This window comes from Saimiri boliviensis, chromosome 2 (assembly GCF_048565385.1).
Source record: "Saimiri boliviensis isolate mSaiBol1 chromosome 2, mSaiBol1.pri, whole genome shotgun sequence".
Lineage (NCBI taxonomy): Eukaryota > Metazoa > Chordata > Mammalia > Primates > Cebidae > Saimiri > Saimiri boliviensis.
The window spans coordinates 140,067,358-140,083,623 of record NC_133450.1 but is presented as its reverse complement, the minus strand read 5'-3'; the positions used below and the strand labels follow the sequence as shown (position 1 = coordinate 140,083,623).

General features: G+C 59.8%; 1 protein-coding gene across 3 annotated transcripts in view; it reads left to right on the top strand.

Annotated features, from left to right (window-relative positions):
- Window positions 1–16,266, top strand: part of COL5A1 (collagen type V alpha 1 chain) — a 192,544-nt gene that overhangs the window by 161,955 nt on the left and 14,323 nt on the right. For all 3 annotated transcript variants that reach the window (XM_074394534.1, XM_010352242.3, XM_039461528.2), the window contains 15 exons: window positions 229–282; window positions 1,116–1,223; window positions 1,906–1,959; window positions 2,262–2,315; window positions 3,308–3,361; window positions 3,959–4,012; window positions 4,839–4,946; window positions 5,030–5,083; window positions 5,176–5,229; window positions 6,210–6,317; window positions 7,508–7,561; window positions 8,375–8,410; window positions 8,792–8,845; window positions 10,316–10,571; window positions 12,057–12,169. In XM_074394534.1, the coding sequence (XP_074250635.1) occupies window positions 229–282; window positions 1,116–1,223; window positions 1,906–1,959; window positions 2,262–2,315; window positions 3,308–3,361; window positions 3,959–4,012; window positions 4,839–4,946; window positions 5,030–5,083; window positions 5,176–5,229; window positions 6,210–6,317; window positions 7,508–7,561; window positions 8,375–8,410; window positions 8,792–8,845; window positions 10,316–10,571; window positions 12,057–12,169 (1,215 nt within the window). The remainder of the gene's footprint in view (window positions 1–228; window positions 283–1,115; window positions 1,224–1,905; window positions 1,960–2,261; window positions 2,316–3,307; window positions 3,362–3,958; window positions 4,013–4,838; window positions 4,947–5,029; window positions 5,084–5,175; window positions 5,230–6,209; window positions 6,318–7,507; window positions 7,562–8,374; window positions 8,411–8,791; window positions 8,846–10,315; window positions 10,572–12,056; window positions 12,170–16,266) is intronic.

Genomic DNA, 16,266 nt, shown 5'->3' with positions numbered 1-16,266 from the left:
GCTTGCAATCTGGACACTCTGCCCCACGTCTGTCATTGCCTGCCACATGCCTGACACCCCCCCCAATTCCAGGAGTGCCTGGGGACAGCAACCACTGCCCCACTAATCCCTGGGTCCCTGGTGCCCAGGCGCAGGCAGGCAGCAGGCGGGATTTGGCACATGCTTGAAACTAGCACTGCACGGGTCACGTGCCCACCACTGCCGTAACCACCCATGCTGTCTCCCTAGGGGGAACCCGGTGAAGCAGGCGAGCCTGGCCTTCCGGGAGAAGGTGGCCCCCCGGTGAGTGAGTCAGCGGGCACTGTGGCAGGGGTGGGATGCAACCGATGGGCGTGTGGACGGGGTGCTGGGTCAGAGGCTCCAGCTCTGCCTCAGTGTTTCCATCTGTGAAATGGGAGTTGTAACCCCTCCTGTGCCCATTTCATGGAATTACCTCGAACAAGACGTGTGACGGGGAAGTGAGCGTGTGCCCGCATGTGCCTGTGTGTGCCCTCATGTGCACGCAGACCTAGCAATGACCACCTCTGCCCAGTGGACTGCGGGGACTCTGCCCTCTGTAGCGTTTGCTCCCGTCCCCTTCATGGGCTGCCATAAGTGTAAGGGCAGCTGTTGTCACCTTGTTCCCCTGGACCTTGAGGGCCAGACTAGGAATATCCAGGCCTTCGAAGGCTGGATGAATATTCCCTGTGGCGCTGGGCTGAGGGTGGCTTTCAGGCCCAGGACCAGCTGGATGGACTCGGGTCTCCTGGGGTCCGAGCTCTCCCTTCCCATGAGATCTGGGGTCAGCGAGCAGCCCTTGTGGTTTTCACTGACGGGTGTCCGGTCAGGAGTCGGTCCCTCCCACCTAGAGCTGAATCTCAGCCTTTGAGGGCCTCAGAAAGTGAAGGCTCCTCAGGCCCTGCTCGGGGTGCATGCAGGGGCTGACTCTGGATTGGGGTTCAGGGTTGGGGGAGCGACCTGGCAGCTGGACCCCTGCAGGGCTCGGCAGAGACTTGGAAAGGGTGGTCTGAATGGGGTGAGAACCGGGGAGGCCCGCTGTGAACAGGCACCTGCCTCGCTCTCTGCGTGGTGATGTGGTCGGCTCTGAGGCCTGGACACTGGCCTCTTCCCTCTAGGGACCCAAAGGAGAAAGGGGAGAGAAGGGCGAGTCGGGCCCTTCGGGTGCTGCTGGACCCCCTGGACCCAAAGGCCCTCCCGGAGATGACGGTCCCAAAGGCAGCCCTGTGAGTAGTCCGGTCATGCCTCGGGGGCCTGCAGCAGGGGCGGGGCTCTGGACGGGGTCATTGTGCCTCACCGGCCGTGCGCTCTGCTCAGTGAATAGCTTCAGGACCAAGTCCATGTCTTGGGTAATTGTTCTAGACACCAGAGGTTGTCATCTAGCTCCTGAACCGACGGAGCGGAGGTGAGACAGAGGTGTGGCCTGGCGGAGAAGGCCCTGAGTGGCGGTTCTCTGTGGGCCAGGTGGCCAGCTGAGAGGTGCCAGTGACAGCCGGGCTCTGGGAAGATGCCCCTGCCCGTGGCTGGCCCTGATTTTGCATCCGGAGGGGCTTTGGAGAGGAACAGTCCCGAAGTATGAAGGTCCAGGTTCTAGTAGCAGCGTGGAGCTCCCGGGAATGGACCTGTGGATGGAACACCTGCCGCTTGCAGGGCTCTGGAAATCAAGAGACCAGCTGACACTGGCCAGTGACCAGTGGCCATGGCCGCTGGCCGGGCTTGCTGGCTCCAGGAGATGCTGCACAGGGAAGGGTTTCTGGGCCATAAAGCGATGGGGTGTTGGAATTGCTGGCAAGTCCTAGGAGCTGGATAGTGGCAGGTGGCCGTCTTGAGGCCGTGATGTGGTCGGCCGCATGTGGTCTCAGTCAGGTTGCTCATGGCCTTGGCCACCTCCTTCTTTGTTCTTTTCAGGGCCCAGTGGGTTTCCCTGGAGATCCCGGCCCCCCTGGAGAGCCTGGCCCTGCGGTAGGTGCTCAAGAGGGCAAAACCCCCGGATACCCGCAACGCTGGCCTTCCCCTGCCAGCCCCATTTCCCCTCTTTCTGGTTGTTCTTTTCGATGAACTCTCACTGGGACAGGCAGTTTCCCAAAAGGCCCTCATGTTCTGGTGATCAAAGGAAGAAAACACCTTTGACCCCCGAACATGCTGTGTGCTGGCACCGGGATGGGTCGGGGTTTTGGGAAGGGGCTGGAGATGCATTGAGAGCTGGTGCAGGAGCTCAGGGTGCCACCTGGGGGTCAGCAAGGAGCTCGCTTTTGTCCTCACAGGGTCAAGATGGTCCCCCTGGTGACAAAGGAGACGATGGTGAACCCGGACAGACGGTGAGTCTGGGCCGGCTTCCTGGTGGAGGTGTCAGCATATTCTTGGGACTTTGCACGTTGCTTGGCTCATTTCTGGGAAAAACTCCAACCTAGTTGATATTGATTCCCTTATGATATTGATTCCCATACAATATTGCTTCCCTTACAACATTGATTCTGGACAGTGACCGGCTCATGACCTCCCTCTGAGATGCACGTGCTGTTCCAGAAGCAGGTTTGCGGCAGCCCCAGGGCTCCCACGACCTGCCACAGGCTTGTACGGGAACGTCAGGTCTTACCCACAGCCCCGCCTGGCAGGGCCAGTGCCCGCCCTCACCGAGCTGTTCCTGCCTTACCTTGACCAAGGTCACACTGGACGTTGCATCCCACGCTTGATGTTGAGTGTTGTAGACACCGCTTCAAGCCCAGATTGTCTCTCTGGGACAGACCGACCCCCACGGGCCCTGGGCATGACTGGGCCTGAAGGTGGCCCCTGAGGCCTCACAGGTTCCCTTGCCCACCCTGCATCCAGCCTGGCCAAGCACGGGGGACCGTGGACTGAAGGCAGAGGCCATGTAACCAAGTTGAGAGGAGCGTCCACTCAGAGAAGGGGTTAGGGATGGAGCCCCGGGCTCCGTTTCCCCGACAGATGCCCCCATTCCAGCCCTTCACAGCCTGTGTCCCTGCTTCTGCCAAAGGAGATGCCAGTGCCTCCTCCCTGCCCAGGTCGTGGTGGGGACTGAATCGATCCTGGTGCATCTAGAGTCAGCACTATGAGTCGGAAAGCTCTCTTCCAAAATGCGGAAAACCCAGGGGATAGGAGTCGGGATTCCTTACGCTGTCACGGCCTGGGTGTGACGCTCTGTGAGGACCCTCTGTGCCAGCCTGCAAGGAAGAGAGAACAGCTGCAGGGCTGGCTGAGCAGAGAGAAGACTGAAATCTCTGCATGTTTTGCCTTGACTGATTCGAACAGTCCTCAATTCCTGACACACTGCTCTTTCTCCCAATACCAGGGATCCCCCGGCCCTACTGGAGAACCAGGCCCGTCCGGGCCTCCAGGAAAAAGGGTAAATAATTCTGCGAGCGCGTCCTGGCTGGCAGCTCCCTGCAAAGCACCCGCCCCTCCCTGTCATCTTTCGCTTGGGCCCTGGGTGCTAAAAGCCGCACTGATGAGGAAGGGCTTGGGGCGGCGTGTTCTCCACTCAGCCTCCACCACGTCACCACAAAATCACAGACGTGCCAGGTCAACTCAGCTCCTCCTTATAGGACAGGCCGGCTGCTGACACTGTCAGTGTACCCACTGTGGGAGACAGACCCGCAAAGCTGCAAAAGTCCTTGTCCCCTGGCTCAGGTTTTACCGAAAAGCCAGAACAAAAGAGAAGGCGCCCTTGGCAGACTGAGCGGCCCCGCCACTTGCTGGGGCTGCGGGAAACAGGAGTCCAGGCAGAACTCACGGCATGCCCTGCACCTTCCCACGTGACCCGAGAGGCCGTTACCTGGAACTGGAGTCTGTAGGACTCGTGCTGGGGCCCCGTGTCCCTGCAGGCGGCCTGGGAGCAGCCTCCGTGACCCTGCGCCCTGCTCTCTTGTCCAGCATGCCCTGAGCTCACCCCTCTGCCACCGCAGGCTACGCTCACCTCCTGTTGTTCCCTTGTTTATTTCAGGGTCCCCCAGGCCCTGCAGGCCCCGAAGGCAGACAGGGAGAGAAAGGAGCCAAGGTAACGTGCTTTGGGGCCAGGCTGTGACCATGTAGACCTCCCTGAAGGGACCCCGGGGGTGGGGAGTAGATAACCGTGTGGGCAGAGAAGGCCACGGAGGCCGAGAGTGGCCATCCCAGGGGCCCCTGGCTCACGGCCTACCTGGGGAAGTGACCTGGTTCTCTCTGGAAGAGGCAGCCACATGGTGGCCACAAGACTGGGACCGTCTGCCCTGCTAGCCTGAGGGAGGAGGCGGGGTGGGGGGTGCCGGAGTCAGGGAGCCCAGGGCTGGGTTCTGCTGTCCCCGGCGCCCGGCCACCCCGTGCCTGGTCTTCGAGCCGGCCATGCCCCAGCCACCGAGCTTTGAAGTGGACCGTGTCCGATGGTGACTGTGTCTGGTGCGGGGCCCCTGGAGAAGACGGGGTGCCATCGCCCGTGCAGTTAGCTTGGGGCCTGGCCCGGGAGCACGTGGGAGGCTCTTCTCTCAGCGAGGTGATGGCGGTCCGGTCTGGTGCTGCTCGCCTCCCTCCTGGAGACGCCTGTCGTTAAGTGAGATGGGGAAGCTTGAGGGGCTTCACCTCTGCCTCGGCAGTGGCCCTGTGACGACTGGGCTGTGGTTGGCGTGGTCAGTGGAGGCTGGGGATCCCTGCTGGCTGGGGAAATGATCGGGATGGAGACTTGGCCAGGGCAGCTTCCACAAGGAATGTGAAGAACCGGGGCAGCCCTGGATGTCTGGGGTCATCCAGGGTTCTCCCAGAGGTGCCCAGGTTTTCCGAGCAATGGTCCCGGGCTGGGGTGCCTGGAACCTAGAGCCCTGAACCCCATTCTGCCCTCTGCCTCCCTGCAGGGAGAAGCCGGCTTGGAAGGCCCTCCTGGGAAGACTGGCCCCATTGGCCCCCAGGGGGCCCCTGGGAAGCCTGGTCCTGATGGCCTTCGAGGGATCCCTGGCCCTGTGGTGAGTAGGCTAGGAGGGGCGGAGAGTGCTGAGTGGAGGGACAAGGGGCTCAGGGACTCACGGGGAGCGTCTCTGTGTTTCAGGGTGAACAAGGTCTCCCAGGATCCCCAGGCCCAGATGGTCCCCCCGGCCCCCTGGTGAGTGACATGCCCCATGGTGGGGGCGGGGTGGTGAGTTTGCCGCGACACCCCTGGGATGAGGACTCTGATCCCTCTGCCTCCTCCCACAGGGTCCCCCAGGACTTCCCGGTCTCAAAGGAGATTCCGGTCCCAAAGGTGAAAAGGTAAGAGGCACCTACCTCCGCGCCCTGGCAGTTGTGACTTGGGGCCTTCACAGTTGTGACCCTGGGTTTCAAGCTCAACAAGCCCTTGATCGGCCACCCGAATGTGTCCAGCACCTACTGCAGGCTGGTTGTGGGTCCCCCGAGAGGTGATGAAACCAAGGGAAATAGACATGCTGTGTGTGAGGCTTGGACCCTGCCTTTGGGGGGTCCTGAGCAGTTCGAGGGATCCCGGAGGCCCCTGCGGTGTTGATGGAGAACCTTCCAGCAAGGCAGAGGCCCCGGCTGATGGGCGTCCAGGCTCCAGCTGCTGCTGCTTTCCCTGTGCTGGGCAGCCTCAGATCCTGCCCGCAGGAGGGGTGGGGGCATCTCTGCAGCAGGAGCAAAGCCTTTTATTTTTCCTAGCTGCTGGGACTGTTTTCTACTGCACTGATTTATTTACAAGCATAAAAGGTGCTCAGGAGCCAGATGGTTGCGTATGAAGCAATAGCCAGCGAGGGCCTCTCATTTCACTCTGTCGTCCACCACCACCCGCCGCACCCCCAGCCCCGAGGCGAATGAGAGCAGGGGCGTCCCTCTGGGGCTTTCCATGGGTTCCTAGAAGACAGACAGAGACGGCACCTGTCCTGGATCCTTCTTTTTTAAAAAGCGGCAGATGACTGCGGGATCTCCCATACTCTGCACCTTTCTCTCTGTGTCAGCCCACAAACTCTGTGTTAGTGCCGTAGAGGAGCAGCCATGGGGGTCTGCCAGACAGAAATGGAGAGTGTGTGTAAAGAGAAAGAGCCAGCCATGACCACTCCGGAAACCCCGTTTATCACTTGGTCTGTCTGTGTCTGTGGCTCCCTGTCTGTTTGTGGACAGGACTCTGGCCGGCGACGGGCCGCCTGGGACCTGCTGTCTCGTCCTGTGCCGACTGGCCCGCCGTGGCATGGGTGAGGTGTGGCTCCACAAATGCCCTTCGTGTCTTCATTTTCCCACAGGGTCACCCAGGCCTGATCGGGCTCATCGGCCCTCCGGGTGAACAGGGTGAGAAGGGCGACCGCGGTCTCCCCGGCCCCCAGGGCTCCTCCGGTCCTAAGGGAGAACAGGTGCGTGAGATGGCACTTCTTGTGTGTGGGCTGTCGAGAGGCATTTTAGATCCCTGGGGCAGGCACCCAGGGACCCAAGGTCCATGAGAGCCGGCGGGACGTCCGCGTGTCGGTTGAGTCCGGTCATCCTCCTTGGGCAGATGGGGACGTGGAAGGGCTGGGCTCGCCCAGGTGCACAGGGAGCTGGGCAGAGCCGCCTCCCAGCCCCATGCCCAGACTGGCAGGCGGAGCTTCCTCCACATGACCTTGGCGGCCCTCAGAACTGGAGGGACTTGGAAGTCGGGTCATTCTGCCGGGTTCCCAGCTGGTGGGAGAGCCTGTCCGTCATCTGCCGCTTGCCCAGGAGGTCACTGGTGACAACCAGCCATGTTTGCCAGGGCTACGGGCAGAGGGGCGGTTCCGGCCCCTGCTTCCACCTCCCCCAGCTGCCCCCAGACACCCCTGGAAGCCGCTGTAGCTTATGAGAGTTTGCAGCCTCTGCAAGTCATAGCCAAGTAGACCCCATGCAGAGAGCTTCACTCTCCCACTGAGCGACTTGGAAGTGGCCTGGAGAGGGTGACGTGTGCCATGGAGGCAGGAGAGGGGACAAGGTGACCCTCGAAGTCTTTGTCCTTCCCCCGTGAGGGCCATGGGTCCTCATTCCCACGTGGGAATCTTTCCATCCCGAGCCAGGTGTGATAGACACACACACGCAGAGCACGCTGTGCCTACCAGCACACATGTCTCATAGAATGTGGGGGACGGGCCAAGAGCAGACAGCCCCTGGAGGCCGGGAGTGAGGTGGCGCCCCCACTGTGGGTCCTGGAAAGGTTGCGGGACATTGCTGAAGGATGAAGCTCAGTGCAGGCCCTGCCTTTTGGCCATTGTCCTCCATGCCATTGACCGTTCTTCTCGGCCAGCGTTCCCTGAAGTCCTCTGTGGCCTGGGGGACAAGAGAGAGTTCCCGGCAGCCTGGCCAAGGGAGCAGTGCCGGGGGCCGGCAGCCTTGTGGGGGTTGCTCAGGCCAGCCTGGGTTGATGGGTCCCCTGACATGCACAGCCCGGGATCAGAGAGCAGCCACAGGAGGCTGCTGAGAAGGGGCACCCTGGGGAAGGGATGGGGAGCTGAGGGGTATGGCAGGATGTGCGGCGGCAGCCCCGTGGCTCTGCCTTGTTTGAAGGTGATAACCTGTATGTTCCGCTCCCTTTCAGGGTATCACTGGCCCTTCCGGCCCAATTGGACCTCCTGGGCCCCCTGGCCTGCCGGTGTGTATCTGGGAGGGGCGTGGTCGTTTCCTGGAGGGCAGGGAGTCGGGGTGAGCCTGGTGGCCTCAGTGTGGGGCTGGAGAATTGTAGAAAAGTCACACAAGAAGCCGGAACTGGGGCCTCCAGGGTAGATTTGCCCGTTAACTCAACGTTGGGGTTCCAGGGCACAGAAGAAAGGATTGCTCAGCCCTGGCTTCGGGCGGGGAAGACGGGGCGGAAATGGTCCGTGGCCACTGAAGGGAACAAGGCCACTTGTCCGTGGGTGTCTGGGGAGGGTGAGGCAGTAGTAGTTGGCTCTCCAGCCCTCCCAATTTCTAGAAGCAGGGCCAGCCTGGCCCAGACAAGTGGAGTTAGCGCCCCTCCTGTGGCACCACCGCGTGGGTCTCACGTGGCTGGGACATCCTTCCCAGGACGTCCCTGCAGCCGCTGCGGCAGGTGCACCTGGCCCACGGGGGCCTGCTCCCGCTGTGTGCTGTCAGAGAGGGCTGGGAGTGCATTTTGTTAGCCCCTTCTGAGCCAGGACACGCTCTTTTCCACTGTTGCCCCACCCCCACGGCTGCCTGAGCTATGGCTTTCTAGCCAGGGCAGGGGATTGGCTGGCCGGGTGCAGGCAGGACCACCCTGTGTCTCCCTGAGGGGTGAGTGCCAGCCAGGCCCTGACCCTCCTCCCACTCTAGCTGGGCAAGTACAGTTGTAGACTCCCGAGCGGGACATGGGTGGGAGAGGGCAAGACCGGGCTGGGCAGGACACGGAGCGCAGTAGGGCTGGAGCTGACGCCTGGCTCCCTGAGGCTCTGCCCTCCTCTCTCTGCAGGGTCCACCTGGTCCAAAAGGTGCTAAGGGCTCCTCGGTAAGTGACACGCTGCCCCAGCCAGCCCACATGCCTGGGAGGTGGGGGAGGGTGACGGGCCCCCTGGCACAGGAACAAACCACCCGGATACCCGTCCCAGCTCAGGTCCTGCCTCTCACCACCCTCCTGTCTTTCTAAAGTGACTCCAGCATGCCAGACCGAGGCGTGCAGGCTGCTCAGCCCCTGCGCAAGGAGGGCTGCATCCTGCGCTGTTCTCATCTCGGGGATCCAGGAGGGTACAGGGGTCTCTGCCATTCTCTCCTGTGGCTGTGAGGGCCACTTCCCCCACACAGGTCTCCAGGGACCACTCTAGAGCTGAAGGTGGATTAAGAGTCCCCTCATGCTTTGTGACCAACGATTGATTCCTTTCCATTTCCCCAGGGTCCAACTGGCCCAAAGGGTGAGGCAGGCCACCCAGGCCCCCCAGGCCCCCCGGTAAGTAGCCCCTGAAGTCCAGGAAGGGGGTGGGGTCTCTGGCTAGCTCTGAGGGAATCAAGAAAGAACTGTGTGTGTGACCCCTCCTGAGACTCCTAAAGCCCGTCTGGCAGCCCGGGCCTCTTCGTTGGGGCACAGCAGGAGAAACAGTCACACAGGTGTTCCCAGGCAGCTCACACACAGGCCAACTGGCCCTGGAAGAACAGCTGACCAGGAGAGAGAGGATACACGTGTGTGTGCTGTGTGCGTGCAAACGTGTGTGCATAGCATGTGAATGTGTGTGTGTGTGTGTGACTGTATGGGCACATGTGTATGTGTGCATGCACACATAATATGTGTGTACATGGTCTGCGTGCATGTGCATGTGTATGGGTATGCATGGGTATGTGGGGGGCACATGTGTGTGCATGTATAGTGTGTGTGCATGTGTGTTTTTATTGTGTATGTGCACGCATGGCATGTGTATCTGTGTGTACGTGTGTGTATGTGTGTGTACATGCATGCCTGGGATATGTGTGCATGTGTGCATTTATAATGTGTGTGTGCATGCATGCGTGTGCATTTATAATGTGTGTGTGCATACATGTGTGCATTTATGTGTGTGCATGCATGTGTGCATTATTATGTGTGTATGCGTGTGTGTGCATTTATGTGTGTGCATTTATAATGTGTGTGCATTTATGTGTGTATGCATATGTGTGTGCATGCATGTGTGCATTTATATGTGTGTGCATGCGTGTGTGTGCATTTATAATATGTGTGTGCATGCATGTGTGTGCATTTATAATGTGTTGTGTGCATGCGTGTGTGTGCATTTATAATATGTGTGTGCATGCATGTGTGTGCATTTATAATGTGTTGTGTGCATGCATAGGTGTGTGTGTGTTGGGATGGGGAGCACTAAATAAGGCCCTCGAGGTACAGGGTGAGGCCAGTTTGAACCAGGGCACACAAGCGCACTCTTGGACACCCCCCTTTGGTTGTGGAGTCTCTCAGCTCCTGTTGTCATCTTAGCTGGGGCCTCCAGGGAGTGAATGGCTCCTTGCCTCAGGAGGGACTCGTGGCCCCCCTGCGTTCAGCCCCAGCTAGAGCTGCAGAGGCAGGAGAGGGGAGACCTGTCCCTTTCCTAAGCCTTAGCCTTTCACGTGGCTGAGGGCAGGACGGCAGGTGCAAGCCCCAGGCTGCATGCTGTTACGTTTCAGCTCCAGAAAGGGAAGAGGGAACAGAAGCGTGGCTTAGAGGCGAGAGGTGCTCAGTGCTGGAAAGAAGCTGGCAGTGGGATGGGCGTGGGATGTTCCAGAAACTAAAGGAAGGAAGGAAACAGTGCCAAGGTGGACAGATGTCCACATAGCCCAGGCCTCCAGGCCCCGGGGAGCCCCTGCAGATGCAGCCCCTGCTGTCCCTGCTCTGTTCCTGTCCTGGGACCCATCCCCTCCTCCATCACCTGCCACTGCTCCTGTCCTGCCCCAGGGCCCCCCGGGCGAGGTCATCCAGCCCCTGCCGATCCAGGCGTCCAGGACGCGGAGGAACATTGACGCCAGCCAGCTGCTGGACGATGGGAACGGCGAGAACTACGTGGACTACGCGGACGGCATGGAAGAGATCTTCGGCTCGCTCAACTCCCTGAAGCTGGAGATCGAGCAGATGAAACGGCCCCTGGGCACGCAGCAGAACCCTGCTCGTACCTGCAAGGACCTGCAGCTCTGCCACCCTGACTTCCCAGATGGTGAGGGCCCCACCAAAGCAGGGGCAGGGCTGGCCCCACAAAGCGGGCATGGACCTGCAGGACACATGGAGTGTGGCAAGAACAGCCCAGCCAGGCACAGTGGAAAGGACAGGATGGGCAGCAGCAGCCTCCCCATCTGTGGGGCAGGGGTGCACAAGAGCCTCCCCGCCTGGAGTTTATGGAGGCATCTCGGGGTGAGGCCGAGTGCAGAGGCCAAGGCTTGGAGCTCAGACCCACCAGGTTCTCATCTGGTCTTAGCCATTTTCTGGCCGGTGACCTGCTTGAACCTCGTGTTCCTGACCTCTCAAATGGTAATAAAAACATCTGCCTGGAAGGGAACAGAGCTGCATGAGGCAGTGCATGAGAGGCCTTTGGCTGGCACAGTGCCAGCAGAAGTGAGGGTCAGTGCCAGCTGGAAGGGTCAGTGCCAGAAGTGAGGGTCAGTGCCAGCTGGAAGGGTCAGTGCCAGCGGAAGTGAGGGTCAGTGCCAGCTGGAAGGGTCAATGCCAGCGGAAGTGAGGATCAGTGCCAGCTGGAAGGGTCAGTGCCAGCGGAAGTGAGGGTCAGTGCCAGCTGGAAGGGTTAGTGCCAGCGGAAGTGAGGATCAGTGCCAACCAGAAGTAAGGGTCAGTGCCAGCGGAAGTGAGGGTCAGTGCCAGCTGGAAGGGTCAGTGCCAGCGGAAGCGAGGGTCAGTGCCAGTAGAAGTGAGGGTCAGTGCCAGCTGGAAGGGTCAGTGCCAGTGGAAGTAAGCATCAGTGCCAGCCAGAAGTAAGGGTCAGTGCCAGCAGAAGTGAGGGTCAGTGCCAGCTGGAAGGGTCAGTGCCAGCGGAAGTGAGGATCAGTGCCAGCTGGAAGGGTCAGTGCCAGTGGAAGTAAGGGTCAGTGCCAGCCAGAAGTAAGGGTCAGTGCCAGCGGAAGTGAAGGTCAGTGCCAGCTGGAAGTGAGAGTCAGTGTCTGGACCGGCATCAGGTGCTGCACTCGGGCAAACAGTCTTCAAACTCTGCAATACCATGAAAACGCATCCTCCTCCTCATTGTTGTCCCAGGCACCAATCGAAGGATAGAATCACATGAGCTTGTCTCTCTGGGAAGTCCGAATGTTCCCCCTACAAGATGCGAGGGACGTTCATAGTTCCAGTAGCCTCTGATCCCACATGCGTGAATTTCCAGAGTTCCTTCTAGAACCCTCTCTGCATTTCTGTCCACCCAGAGAGTGGGCTGGACCCCAGCCCTCCTGGCTGCCAGAACACTACCCAGTTGCTTCATGCCCCAGCTGTGTTCTTGGTGAACGAGTTTGTCCACATCTCTTTATGGGCCCAGCATGGAAAACAAAATGCAATAAAGCAAACCCCAGAAAGGCCCGTGTTGGCAGCATTCCTGGGGCACGCGTTTTAACTGCTTGGCTGAAATGTCGTCGCGGCTTCTGGAACCATCCAGGGAGCAATCATGAATCTGCCTGCCTCCCTCCCCGTCTCTGAAATCCAGGTGAATACTGGGTCGATCCTAACCAAGGATGCTCCAGGGATTCCTTCAAGGTTTACTGCAACTTCACGGCCGGGGGCTCGACGTGTGTCTTCCCCGACAAGAAGTCCGAAGGGGTGAGTAGCCGCGTCCCTCGATGGCCCCAGTGGGGCATTTGTCACAGGGCCATGCTGAGGGCTTCAAGCGTTTCTTGTCTAGGCAGCTTTAAGACCAAAAGCCAGAAATGAATTGGTTTCACAAGTGAAACTGTTCTTCTAGAGGTAGATCTTAAACTGTTTTAAGACATTTTTTAGCAATAAAATAGGTTTGTGCAGCCTGGGTCGGGGAAGGTTGGAGGGATTTCCACCTGCCGCCCAGGGCTGGGACTTCACTCACCAGTGGATAAAAGCTTTTCTGCAGTGACTCGGGGGTCCCACTGACCTGAAGCTCCCGTTAAAACCCTTTGAAGGAATTGGGGGGCAGGTATGATAACGTGACCTCAAGACATCTTCCAGAAGCTGTCCTTTGCCCTAATTCTCCTCCTGAGTGCTTTGTTTTAAAGTCTGTTTAGCAAAGAATTCAGGATGGGGAGCCAGGCTCTAATTTATTGAGAAGATTTCATGGCATGTCACTTAAATACTCACTTCTGTGGCCTTTCAGAGGCCTCGGCTCTGTGGCAGGAGTTTGTGTGCGTGTGGAGGGGTGCATGTGGTATGTAGGTGTGTAATGTGTGAAGGGTGAGTGTCGTACTTGGTGTGTGTGTGGATGGTCTGTGGGTCCGTGTGGGTGGGTGTGTGGACGATCTGTGGGTGGGTGTGGGTCTGTGGGTGGATGGTCTGTGGGTGCGTGTGGGTGTGTGGGTGGAATGTGGGTGCATGTGGGTGGGTGTGTGGACGGTCTGTGGGTGCATGTGGGTGGGTGTGTGGACGGTCTGTGGGTGCATGTGGGTGTGTGTGTGGACGGTCTGTGGGTGTGTGTAGGTGGGTGTGTGGGTAGAATGTGGATGCGTGTGGGTGGGTGTGTGGATGGTCTGTGGGTGCGTGTGGGTGGGTGTGTGGATGGTCTGTGAGTGTGTGTGGGTGGGTGTGTGGACGGTCTGTGGGTACATGTGGGTGGGTGTGTGGACGGTCTGTGGGTGCATGTGGGTGGGTGTGTGGACGGTCTGTGAGTGCATGTGGGTGGGTGTATGGATGGTCTGTGGGTGCGTGTGGGTGGGTGTGTGGGTAGAATGTGAGTGCATGTGGATGGGTGTGTGGACGGTCTGTGGGTGCATGTGGGTGGGTGTGTGGATGGTCTGTGGGTGCGTGTGGGTGGGTGTGTGGATGTTGTGTGCATGCATGGATGCTGTGTGTATGTGTAGATGGGGTGTGTGTGGACGGTCTGTGGGTATGTGTGTGAATGGCATGCTGTTGCATGTAGATGGCATGTTGGTGCATGTGGATGGTGTGTGTGCACCTGTGGGTGGGTGTGTGGGTAGAATGTGGGTGTGTGTATGGATGGTGTATGACAGTGTAGGATTGTATTTGGACATGTGTGGATGGTGTGTGGCTGGTGTGTGGGTGTGTATAGATGTGTGTGTGGGTGCATGTGGCTGGTGTGTGGGTATGTAGATGGTGGGTGGGTGCATGTGGCTGGTGTGTGGCTGTGTATGGATGATGTGTGGGTGTGTGGGAGTGTGTGGCTGGTGTGTGGATGTGTGGATGTGTGGGTGTATGGGAGTGTGGCTGGTGTGTGGGTGTGTATAGACGTGTGGGGGCGAATGTGGCTGCTGTGGATGTGTGGTTGGTGGGTGGGTGCACATGGCTGGTGTGTGGCTGTGTGTGGATGGTGTGGGTGTGTGGGAGTGTGTGGTGGTGTGTGGATGGTGTGGGGATGTGGGTGCATGTGGCTGGTGTGTAGATGTGTGAATGTTTGGGTGTATGGGTGTGTGTGGCTGGTGTGTGGGTGTGTATAGATGTGTGGGGGCAAATGTGGCTGCTGTGGGTGTGTACATGGTGGGCGGGTGTGTGTGGACAGGCGTGTGTGCACACGAGGCAGGTCCAGCGCTGGCCCAGGCCAGGCGAGGACTGGGCTCCCTGTCACTGCTGGCGGGTGGCCGGGCCTGCAGCTCACATGCCCCGGCATCAGCCTCGACGGCCGCTCCTCCGTGGCGGTGCCGCCCTCAGAGAGCTTGCAGTTGTGTGACCCCAGGCAAAGGCCGCCGCTTCTGGGGCTGCAGCGGTTTGCTGTCCAGGTCCAGACCTGTGCGTCCCTGCAGCCACCGCTTCGTAACAGCCTCAGCACCCCCGGAAACAGTGTCCTGCCAGAGGAAGAGCAGCTAAGTTCTCCCCGGGACCCCCAGCCCCTGCTCCCTAACCCTCTCGAGTCAGGTGCCGCCGTCTGCAGCAGGGCTCCGTGGCTGGGTCTGCAGGGCTCTGTGTGTAGGCGTCCCCTCCCCCACCTGGAGTTTTAACTCCTTAAGAACCTGCCTTCCTAGCAATAAACACTGTGTTCAGAGAGAATCGAGACACGGGGCCTTCCATCTTGGCTCGCTTCCCTCAGTCCGGCCAGAGGCCCCGAATGCAGCTCCCTTGGAAAAGGTGTTTCTCATGCCTCGTTCACGGCCTGCCTCTGCAAACGGTGTCCTCGCCGCCGTGGAAAGCATGGGACAGCCTCCTCCGAACGCAGAGGTTTCCTGGGAAGCTGCGGCTGATGCTCACAGCACAGTGGGGCGGGGGGGCTGCTGAGTGCCCCTGGCTCCCCTGGTGTCGACCAGGCAGGCGTCCACGGGCTCAGGCCACAGCTACTTGGCTGAGGGCAAATACAGGTCCTCTCTCAGGTGGCCCCTCGGCCCGGAGGAGGCTCACCGCAGAGGCTGGGGGAGCCCACGCTTGCCCACATCCCAGGGCTCCTCCCGGGAGTAGCTGCCTTCACGCCGCCTGGGCTTGGCATTGACAGCGGCAGATGCAGAAACCAGAGGGTGGGAGAGCTCTGGGTGCGTGAGAGGCGGCGGGACACCCTTTCCTCCAGAGCATCCCCTCTCCTGGCCTTCTTGGTACAGGGCCAGCTCAAGAAGAAGGCTGGGGAATGAGCCAGCGATGGGTCTCCTGTGTGCTCATGGCTCACGACGTGGGCCCTGGTCAGTCCAGGCTGGAGACAGGCTGGCCCTGGGGGTTCTTCCACTCCACGCCTGCAGCAAGTGGGCCCTCGGGCTGCCAGGGCCCCCTCCCCGCTCGCTCCTGCCGGGCCCAGCCTGTGTGTCCGCAGCCGCAGCCTCTGTGGAAGGCGGACCCTACGCGGGAGCCCTCCCAGGAAGGGGGCACGGGTGCTGCCCTGTGGCAATGCAAGCCGGCCCGGGCCCGCAGAGAGGAGCAGGACCTACCTGCACGTGTCTCAGTCTCCAGGAAGACCCCGCCACACACAGCACACACCACACAACACACAGATTCGCAACACACACACCCAACACACACACACACCGTGCGCTCAGAGACATACTACACTACCCCACACACACCACTGACACAAATACACACCACATATCACACACCCTTCACACACTACACCACACAGACACCCCACACCCACACCTCACACAACGTGCACACGCACACCACAGACACACACACTACACCACACGGACACAGCCCACACCCACACCGCACACAGCGTGCACACACACACCACAGGCACACACACTACACCACACACACACCGCACACCCACGCCACACACAGCATGCACACATACACCACAGGCACACACTACGCCACACACACACTGCACACCCACACCACACACAGCGTGCACACACATACCACAGGCACACACTACACCACACACACCACACACCCACACCGCACACAGCATGCACACACACATCACAGGCACACACACACACTGCACACCCACACTGCACACAGCATGCACACACACACCACACGCACACACACTACACCACACACACACCACAGGCACACAGTCTGGTGCCGCAGCAGCCAGGCAAGCCCGTGAGGACACGATGACAATGCCAACCCCTCGCCTGCAGTAGATGCTGACTTTTATTACCATTCCCTTCACCCCAGGCTTTGAAGGTCTGTCATTGATTCATTCATTCATTCATTCCCTCAATGAGCGTTTCCAGCAGTGGCTGAGTGCCAGGCACTGGGCTAAGGCCTACCATGCAAAACCAGAGAGGCAGAGTGCACCCTTCCTGGGCAGCAGCAGGGGCCGGAGGGCTGGGCCGGGCTCATCC